This window comes from Numenius arquata, chromosome 12 (genome assembly GCF_964106895.1).
Source record: "Numenius arquata chromosome 12, bNumArq3.hap1.1, whole genome shotgun sequence".
Taxonomy (NCBI): domain Eukaryota; kingdom Metazoa; phylum Chordata; class Aves; order Charadriiformes; family Scolopacidae; genus Numenius; species Numenius arquata.
The window spans coordinates 16,183,691-16,194,171 of record NC_133587.1 but is presented as its reverse complement, the minus strand read 5'-3'; the positions used below and the strand labels follow the sequence as shown (position 1 = coordinate 16,194,171).

Sequence of the window (10,481 nt, the reverse complement as noted above, 5' to 3'; positions counted from 1 at the left end):
CACACCGGAGTCAATCTGTTCTAGGCTTCCCATGGAAATGTAGCATTTTGACTCTTTCTTATTGAATATTTGGGGTCACATTTGACCTGCTCTTGAAACGTCTGCTGCTTGCTCTTCACCCAGGACTTCCAATTAGTCCGTGTATTTGTTTTGTCAGTGCTTGGGTTTGATTTAGGCAGCTCTCCCTCTCCTTTCCTTTTTTATTTTCTTCCGTCTCTTCAAGCACTGCAGCGTGGGCAGCTGCGGAGAGAGGGGCTGGGCAGGAACAGCCATGTCCCTGGGTCCCACAGCCACTCTCCAAGTCACCCTTGATCTGCTATAAATGGTCCCAAAGTTGGTCTCTTCAGCTGGTGGGGAGTCTCTCTCTGGGCTGCTGTGTGCTGGGGGAGAAGAAGAGGAGCCCTGGGACCTTCAGCTGTGAGACTCCGTGCGAACGGTGCTGAGACCCCTCCAGGTGTGATCTGGAACAGAACGGCTCCTGTTTGGCTCTTGGTACCCTTGCACAGGATGTGGTTATTGAACTTGTAAGGAAGCATCTTAACGAAGGCCTCCTGTCCTCATCCGCTCCATTCCCTCACGCTAAGTCATTCCTCCTGCTCAGGGGGCACTGAGCACTGCCCCGGGGTGCTGGGAGCGGAGCTGCTACCCAAGAGATCTGAAAGTGTGAAGGATGGAGAGCCCTGTCTCTCTCAGCGCTGCCCCGGAGAGCAGAGGTGGTGGTGAGCTCAGAAGATCCCTGCTGGAGGGGAAGAGGAGCCGTGGCTGCCCCACAGGACTGGGTACAGCCACCACCATCCGCTCTTGCTCTGCAGTCAGGTGCAGTCAAGTCGAGCTCTGCCTGGGCACCAGCAGAACGGGCAGAGGGGCATGATTCAGACTGTGCCAGCCATGGACATCCACAAGAAGCTGTGCTCACAGGCTCCTCCTTCCCTGGGCTCTTTCGACCTCCAAGAGAGCAGAGCAAACTGGAGAGGATAGCCAAGGTGCTCCCCTGGAGCCTGGGTCTCTGGCTGGGTTAGCTCTGCCCAGGGACCAGCTGCCAGGAGAACCAGTCCCACTGGAAGGGTGATGGGAGACACGAGAGACTCTGTCCTGCACTCACTGGCTTCTTGAGCATCGGTTCCTCAGCCTCTGGGGCTGACTCGGTTGTTGGAGTACAAACCTTCTGGATTCACCTGGGTGAGAGTTACAGGGTTTGGAGGTGGTCAAGGGCTACTTACTGTTAAAACTCAGAACCTTCTTCTTGTTTTCCTTTCAAACCAAACCAAACCCAAAGCGTTGTGTGTGTATGTGTGGATGGGTGTTTGTGGAAGTGCCACGACGCCGTTTCCTCTACTGTTGGTGTGTTGCTGTTTTAACGTGGTGGTCTCTGTGGCTGTGGAGGCGGCAGGCTCTGGTCTCAGGGTCTCGGCCAATGTGTCCTCTGTGAGCAGAAGGTGGCTCTGGTCCCAGTAGGGAAACCAGAAGGAAGGTTTGCTGCAGCCCTGGCCTTGGCAGGTCCTCCATCTCCACAGAGCGTTGGTTGGGAGTCCCCCCTCAGGGAGCATCAGGGGCAGCTGTGACCAAGGCAGAAGCACCAAAGCTTTTTCATCCTTTCCCTGTTGCCCAACCAAACTCCTCACAGGGATGTCTCCTGCCGTGTCACTGAGAAGCCTCTCTTTCTGAGAGGGCTTTCTGAGAGATGTGACTGCAGCCAAAATTTCTAAGTCCGTGAAGAATTTTTTCAAATCAAACATTGTTTTTGAGTGGAGGCCCCCAAGCCTGTCCCCCTGCCGTTCCTGCCTGTGCTGCTGCAGATGGTGTTGGCAGGGCTTAGCTGGAGCCGTGGGAGATGTCCCACCACATGCTCCAGCCTCGGGCATGGGGTGTCTTCTGGGGCGGCTGGTCCGCAGGTGACTCCGGGTGCATGGCAGCAGTTGGAGCCTCTCAGGAAGGTGTTTCTCCCTCCTGGTGGAAACGGGCAGCATCCTGACGGTGCGAGGCTGAGGTCTCCATTTCCGTGAGAGCGGCCAGCCTGCAGCTCAGCCAGGAGCATGGCCAGAGCTGCCTGTCACTGCCGCCCTCCCGTGAGTTCCGTGTCCATCACAAGCACTTTTAGAAAAGAAAAACCCTCCAAATGGCCTCGGAGAGTTTAGGGCTTGGGGCAGCTGCCGCTCGCAGAGGCAAATCTGGGGACGTGAGTGCAATGAGGGGCGTTGGAGAAGAGGAAGGAGCCTGAGGGGGATGTCACTTGGCCGCTTCTGCTCCTCCGTTCCTCACTCCATGCCCTCCCGAGGGCACTCCACGGGGCAGAGGAGAGGGAGAGACCCGGGGGCTGCAGCCGGGCTCCCTTCCTCCAATCCCCCCCTTCCCTCCAGGACCTGAGGCTCACCCGCCCTTGGAGGGAGGAAAGGGGGGGGTGTGTTGTGGAAGGAGCATTATGATAACAAAAGCTTTTTTGCACTTTCATTCAATTTGCACTCATTTTTAATTTCTTTATTCCGCGTTTTTGTCATTGGCACCTCCTCTTTGTGTTTTCATAACAAAAATACTTTCGTTGTAGCCAGTGAAGCTATTCTGGAACTTTGTGTCCTGAGTATACAGAGGTTTAAAGGTCCTATATATATAAATTTATACCTGTATAAAAGTAAATTTATATATATAGATCATGGTGTGATGTGTTTCGTTGGTGTTTTAAAATAATAAACGAATGTGAGCAATGGAGGGAGAGTGGTTATTCCGCCCCCGCGCCTCCCCTGGGGATGGGTGCTGGTCCCTTGTGGGGGACAGGGGGACATGGACAGGGGGGAACCCCCCTCCTGAGGCCCCGGCCCCCCCACCCCGGAGTGCTCCCGTACTGGTCCCAGACACGGGGAGCTCCGCATAGGGGAGTGCGTTGGCCCCTCCAGCTCCGGCAGCAGGGGCAGGGGGGGTACAGACCTGCGCCCCGTCCTAGCGGGGCCCTGTCTTGTGCCGGTGGCTGTACATGGCCTCGGCCACGATCAGCCCCAGCAGCAGCAGGACCCCGGCCCCCAGCCCCAGGCGCACCACGTTGGTCCAGGTGTAATCTGCAGGGGACAAGAAGGGACAGTGACTGGGGGGGCCCCGGGAGGAGCCCCCTGGAGCTCCCGGACCAAGGGAGTCCCATGGGGGCAACAGGACACCCAAGGGGCTGGAAGGGTGCACATGGGGGTCCCAGGGCAAACAGATGGGTGGGCAAGGGGACACGCTGGGGGACTCCTGTGCTAAGGAGGGATAAAGGGAAGTTCATAAGGAGCCCCAAGGGCTCCTGTCGGCTCTACCTCCCACGTCCCTGCCCCCGGGATACCCCCTACCCACAGTCTCTGACCTGTCACCCCAACCAGCAGCACCAAAGATCAGGAGGAGGACAGGAACATGGAGCTGGCCCTCACCTGCCACTGGCAGCCAGACGGTGCCACTGGGCTGTATGACTGTCCCTGGGGCTGGTAGGTGTCCCCTGACCCCTGCCCCCCGACTGGTGGCCTAGCAACCCTATGGCTATAGGTCATCTGTAGGGTCTCTGAGGAGTTGGCAAGGCTCAAACACATCTGAAGGAAGCTGTAATCCTCGGCTGGGCCCCCAACTACAGCTGCTTTCTTTCCCCACATCCTCTTGTCTAGTTCCCCCAGGACGTCGCAGGTGCCAGGGAGGAAGAGAAGAGTAGGATGTGGCTGGGGGGACATCTCACCTCTCACCATCAAATCCAGGGTCTTGCTGACAGCAGACCATTCAAATGACGTGCCCCTGACAAAACACTGGCAGCTGTAGCGGCCCTCATAGCCTTTGCGCACACGGGAGAGTTTGTAATCTGCTCCGTTTGAGAGAAATGCTAATTCTCTGACCCAGCCCTCCAGGTAGAGGAAACAGCCAGCCCTGGGGCGTGTGATGTTGCAATGGAAAACCACATCTGCTCCTGCCACCACATCGTGCCCAGGCAGGACAGAGAGGATGGGTTCGGGGAGACGGAACTCTGTGGGGAGAGGAGAGGGCATGAGGAGGCACACAGGACTCTGACATGGTGCCAGCAGCCACTGGGATCTCCATGACCCCACCACCTGGCTCAGGCAGAGGTGAAGATGGTCCCCACCTCTCCAAGCCAGGGGAGAGGGGAAAACCCCTGCCCATCATGTGGACGGGGAAGCCAAGTGGCTCCGTGCATCCCCATGTGCCCATGTGGCATCTGCCCCCACGCGAAGGGGTAACAGCACATCACTCACCATGCACCAGGACTTCCACGGTTTCACTGCGAGCCAGCACGGTGTCTCCATCCATGTAATGGCAGTGGTAGCCCCCTGCGTCCCCTTGGGTGACATTAGAGATGGAGAACTCGGCCCTGCTGCCGTGCAGCCTGGGCAGGGTATTGACCCTGCCGCCACTCCTGTAGAGCACAAACTGCCCATTGTCACACTCGCAACTGCAGCAGATGGTGGTGGAGCCTCCCGGTGGGATCGTCCCAGGTGGCTTCAGGAAGATGGAGATGGTGGGGCCCCCTGCACAGGGAGAGAGATGCTGCAGGTCAGGGAGGCCCCAGCGCCCGGCTCCCCCGCGGAGAGCCTGGAGTGGGCTCCAGCCCCCACCTCCACACAAGGGCAAGTTTTGTTCTGTGGGGCTGGGGAAGAGCCCTGGGAGGTGGATGGGGGCCCAGAGATGTGTCCAAACTCCCCGTCTACCTCTTCATGATACTCACTTGCTGTAGCCGTGCTCTGTGCCACCAGCCAAGCGCCTGCAAGAGAAACAGCCACGTAACATCTCTATGGAGTCTCGGGACACCCCACGTCCCTGCTCTGGGAGCCCACACAGCCTCTGGCACTCACCGAAAGCCAGCACCTGGGTCACGGGCAGCATCATCTCCCTCTCAGCTCCCTCTGACCTCCGCTCAAGTGGGGCTTCTTCAGAAGAAGGCGTTGGCTGGAGGCACTGAGCGGCTGGCCAGCTTCCTGTGGGTTCTGATAACGTCCTCGTTGCCACAAGCTGCCTTCTGTCCCACGGCCTGCGATTCTGCAGACACAATCGCAGGGCTGGGACGGTTGAACTGGAACCAGAATGTACCAGTCACCTGCCCATGGTGACTTGGCCTTAGGATCCCATGGACCTTGAGGCAAAAGCTGTCGAGGCTTTTGGTTTCTCTTTCTTGATGGTCACTTGATGGGGAAATGGCTTCTTAGTCCTTGCGAAATAGGGTGAAGTTCTGTAACCGGGGCGGGGAGAAGGGGCAGCACCAGACTCTTCCTGAGTCTCCGTGAGAAAGCTGCAACAACAAGCTGTTTTAGTAAGACAGAATAAAGAGGGGACTATAGATAGCAAGTGAATCTTACATCCCTTCAGAGGCAGGGCACCCCCCTTCCCTGCGGCACTGATGGACCCCAGACAGATTTTCCCACGGCACAGGGGGGGAAATCCCTGCTGTGCAAATCCCACCTGTGGAGATGTGCCCAGCACCTGAAGGGGCGTAAGATTTACTTGTGCTCTATATTCCTCTTTTTTATTCTATGCCATGGAAACAGGTATTTTATTACTCCGTTTGTTGTCAGGCCTTTCTCACCAAGGCTATGTCCGGGCTGTGCTCTTCCCCACGGAAGGTTTGGCAGCTCCATGGAGGGGAACAGGAGGGAAGTAACTTGGTGTCCCCTTTGGCCTCCTCAGGGGTTGTTCCATCCCACCTGGCCAATAGTGTCTTTCCTTGGAGGAGGGACAGGAATATCTCCTGCCTGTAGGTCTGGATCCACCCCACAGGGTTGGCCCCGTTCCTCACCCATCCGGGCCTCCCCGGTCCAACGCTGGAGCAACAGTGAGGTCCTTACTCCAAATAACTGCCTGCTCCACCACACCTGGGGCCTGGCCTCCAGCCTCCTTGGCTACCATCTAGTGTGGGTTGGCCAGTGGTGTAGACAGAGCTCCCTTTGGCAATAACGAAGGGTTAATTAAACAGGGGAAGTTGCTGTCACCTTTGGGTGATGTGGGAGCGGGGAGAGCAGGGAAAAGGTGGGTTGTGGGACTGGAGCTGTGTAGGGGAGGTGGCAGCTTGGCCAGGGATCCCACAGGGCTGACAGCTGAGGCATCTGCAGCTCCCTGCCTTCCTGCGAGCTGCAGGCGAGCGCGTCCTGCCCTCTTCTGACTGTGCACGGTCTCTGCCACCGCTGGCCCCAGCAGGAACAAACTGCAGCACTCAGGGGGAGGCAGATGGTGTTTATATGGCTGTATCTGGGGAAAAAAGGAGAAGTGGCTGCTGGACTCCTCCAGGGCTCTCAGCTGTCCCCTGTGGTCACCCCTAGACCCTCTCTACCCTTTCATTTCTTCCCTTTTCAGCCCTTTTGGTCTCCCCTGGGGATATAGCGGGGTAGGAGAAGTTTTGCTGCAGGGTGCCCTATGGCCTTCTCCTTTTGTGGGACACCTCTTCTGGCCCTGTCTCCTGCCTTAACCCCCCTTTGTCTCCTCCAGGCTCGACCAGTTCTTGGCACCTCCTTGGTCCCTTCAGGCCCATTCATCTCAACAGCCCCCGCTGTCCACACTGGACTGAGGGACACCAAGCTGCTCTGGCCTCACCAGTGCCCAGTGACCCCCCTGGCTGACCCTGCTGGCTGTGCCCCGGCTGGCGCAGCCCAGGACAGAGTTGGCGACACTGCCACCAGACCCGTCCGTGGGCACGTTGGACTCCTGGGCCCTCCTCTGCAGAGTCTTTTCTCACATCCCCTGGCTGGAGACCAGCCTCCGGGGGCAAGTCCAGGGCACGGGACCACGGAAAGAGCTTCGTCCTCATCACCTCTGTTAGGGGTTGCTGCATCCAGCAGCCTGAGAGAAGAGAGATGAGGCCACCACAGCTCCAGGTCCACAGGTCCAGCCAGCTGTGGAGCCCACGGCGTGTTTCCAGCAGGCAGAGGCGCCGGCGCACCTATAGAACAGACGCACGTATATATGGGCAGCCACGCGGATCGGGCCCCAGCACTCCCACAAAGACCACCAGCAGCCTCAGCCTGCTCCCCCCTCTGCCTGGTCACCACGTACCCCTTATTGTACCCCCGAGGTGAATTTGAGCTTACATTGAGTTATCTTAGTTGTTTAGCCTAAATAAGCAAGTTTTAATTGAATAGATTACTTAGGATTATAATACGGTGTGATTTGGGCTGTTTGCTCAGCTTTACTGAGCAGGAGCAGCTGGATTTGCTGAAGCTTTTAGGTTGCAATAGTTATTTTCCTTCGTGATTTTCCCAGCAGCTGGTACAGTGCTGGGTTTAGTCTTTTAGTGTGGGAAAGTGTTTTGATATCTCACTGATGTTTTGGTAGTGTTTTTCCCAAGGCCAGGACTTTTCGGTTCCCCGTGTTCTGACTGCAAATGGAGGTGCACAAGGAGAGGAGACCAGAAGATACGGAGGCTCCAACACCCTGCTGAAACTGCAAATCAACAAGATCAGAGTCAGCCTCCCTGGACACAGGAAGAGAATTCAGTAAGATGTTAGAAGACCCCAGACCAAAAATCACCATTGGGCTAGAAGACACATGGACGGTGTGTGACAGGTGGTGTGTGGATCACAAGGGCACCATTGCCCAGGGACTCCTTTGTCTGGGGTCCCTCTCGTTGGAGGCACCCAGCCTGGGCTGTTCTTGCTGCTGTACCTTCCAATTAAATTAATTATTTTATAAAATCTGGTGCCTGAGACTCTGCTGCAGGAAACTGAGGGTGGAGCCTGAAAGAGGAGGAAGCGCCTGTGGGTGAGTGATTGTGTGTGTGAGAGACACCATGAATGGGGTGTGAGCGCTTGGGGGGCAGCTCCTGCTGTAACAGCTTAAATACCAAAAGCTGTAATGAACAACGCCTTGGGCAGGGTCCTACCACCAGAAGCGGTTCTACGGGGAGCCTTGAGTTGCAAGACCCCGCGCACACCAGCCCCGAGGCACCAATCCTGTGAGCGCAGGTTTGTCCCCTGGCACCAGCCCCGCTGGCCAAAGGTGGTCCCTCAGCGAATTCTTTGCATGTTGGCTACAAGCCAAGGCTGCTGAGCTTCCTACCTCATCATCAAGAGAAGTTTCACTTCCTGAAAGGAGTCAATGTCCCTCGGGCTCCTGCTCCCAGCCAGTTTAACCCTCTCTGCAGTTGGGCATCCTCACCTTCCGTGCCAGAGCACTCCTTGGTCACTAACTACTGTTGCTAAGCAGTTACACCTTCACCTACCAGAACGGTTAGAGTTGGACAGGACCTTAAATACCATCTCATTCCAACCCCCTGCCCTGGGCAGGGATGCCTCCCACCAGACCAGGTTGCTCCAAGACCCCTCCAGCCTGGCCTTGAACCCCTCCAGGGATGGGGCAGCCACAGCTTCTCTGGGCAACCCGGGCCAGACTCTCACCACCCTCACAGCAAAGAATTTGGTTTGTCTCTGCTCCAAGTGCCTGCAGATGAGCTTTTTATCACATAATTTAACAACCACCAGCTCTGGGGGCCATTGGACTCCCAGTGGGACAGCTGGCTCCATCCCTTCATCCTTCTGGTGCAGCAGCAGCCACGTGGCCCACTGTCCACATGGACATCTGTAACAGTCCACGTGGCCTAAATTGGTCTTGTGATCCACACAGTGCAAGTGATCTCCATATGGCCCCCTGATCCATTTGATACAGCCCCTTCATCCAGCATAGTTCAGATGATTCTGAAGGCCAGTCAGAGGCAGGAGTCCAGAAACTACTCCCCCCGGGGTCCTTGTCCCTCTCAGCCTTGTCCTTAGCACTGATGTCCCACTGTAACGTCTCCCCAAGGAATCCACAGGGACTCACTGGTGTGATGCCCTGCCCGAGCAGCCAGCACCCTCTAGTGAGATGGTAAAGAGACGGAGGGAGGGAGAGAGGGAGGGAGGGAGGGAGGGAGGGAGGGAGGGATGGATGGATGGATGGATGGATGGATGGATGGATGGATAAAGAGGGTCTGTGAGGCACTGGTCTGAGGTAGTTGACCTCCACAAACATACAACCTGGTCCTACATCATCCTGGATGCATGTCTGGTTCCCATGTGTTGCCCCAGATACGTCTTGGTCCCTCCCCACCCTTGACATATGTGTTATCCCACATTCCCCACCTGGACAGATGCCTGGTCCTATCTCACCCCAGAAAGCCCTATGGATGGCCATAGGTCCAGCTCTGTGCCCAGCTGAGTCCACAACATGGATCCTTGCTGGCCCCATACTTCACCAGGCCCTCTGTCCCTGACCACCCCTTGGCTCAGGGTCTCTGCAGGACAGGGACAGCCCATGTCCTTTGTTCCCCAGTGCCTATGTCCCTGGAGATGCCTTTCTTAGTGTCCTCCAGGTCCTCGTATCCTCCCATTCACAGAATCACAGAATCACAGAATCACAGAGGTTGGAAGGGACCTTTTAAGATCATCTAGTCCAACCAATGAAAAAAAAAAAAAAAAAACAAACAAACAAAAAAAAAAAACCACCACACACGCAACCCACACACACACCACCACACCACCCAACACTAATCCATATTCCCAAGCACTATGTCAACTCCTCTCTTGAATACCTCCAGGGATGGTGCCTCAACCACCTCCCTGGGCAGCCCATTCCAATGCCTGACAACCCTTTCAGTAAAGAAATATTTCCTAATATCTAACCTGAACTTCCCCTGGCGCAACTTGAGGCCATTGCCTCTTGTCCTATCATCTGTAACTTGGGAGAAGAGACCGACCCCCGCCTCTCTACAGCCTCCTTTCAGGTAGTTGTAGAGAGCGATAAGGTCTCCCCTCAGTCTTCTCTTCCCCAGACTGAACAACCCCAGCTCCCTCAGCCTCTCTTCGTAAGACTTGTGCTCCAGACCCCTCACCAGCTTCGTTGCCCTTCTCTGGACCTGCTCCAGCACCTCAATGTCTTTCCTGTGGTAGGGGGCCCAAAGCTGGACGCAGTACTCGAGGTGGGGTCTCACCAGTGCCGAGTACAGGGGGACGATCACCTCTCGGGTCCTACTCACCACACTGTTCTTGATACAGGCCAGGATGCTGTTGGCCTTTTTGGCCACCTGGGCACACTGCTGGCTCATGTTCAGCCTGCTGTCGACCAACACCCCCAGGTCCTTTTCTGCCAGGCAGCTCTCCAGCCATTCTTCCCCAAGCCTGTAGCGCTGCCTGGGGTTGCTGTGACCCAAGTGCAGGACCCGGCACTTGGCCTTATTGAACCTCATCCCGTTGGTCTCAGCCCATCGATCCAGCCTGTCTAGATCCCTCTGCAAAGCCTCTCTACCCTCCAGCAGATCAACACTCCCACCCAGCTTGGTGTCGTCTGCAAATTTGCTGAGGGTGCTTTCGATCCCCTCGTCCAGATCATTGATAAAGATGTTGAAGAGAACCGGCCCCAGTACCGAGCCCTGTGGGACACCACTCGTGACCGGTCGCCAACTGGACTTCATTCCATTCACCACCACTCTCTGGGCCCGGCCCTCCAGCCAGTTTTTAACCCAGCGGAGAGTATACCCATCTAAGCCATGAGCATCCAGTTTC

At 56.4% G+C, this 10,481-nt stretch overlaps 1 protein-coding gene across 1 annotated transcript; it reads right to left on the bottom strand.

Annotated features, from left to right (window-relative positions):
* Window positions 1-2,931: 2,931 nt before the first annotated feature.
* On the bottom strand, window positions 2,932-4,848 carry LOC141471183 (natural cytotoxicity triggering receptor 1-like). The gene is made up of 5 exons (XM_074157603.1): window positions 4,815-4,848; window positions 4,688-4,723; window positions 4,218-4,490; window positions 3,689-3,970; window positions 2,932-3,047 (listed from the first exon to the last, which is right to left on the bottom strand). The coding sequence occupies exons 1-5, from the start codon at window positions 4,846-4,848 to the stop codon at window positions 2,932-2,934; spliced, it is 741 nt and encodes a 246-aa protein (XP_074013704.1).
* Between the last annotated feature and the right edge of the window lie 5,633 nt (window positions 4,849-10,481).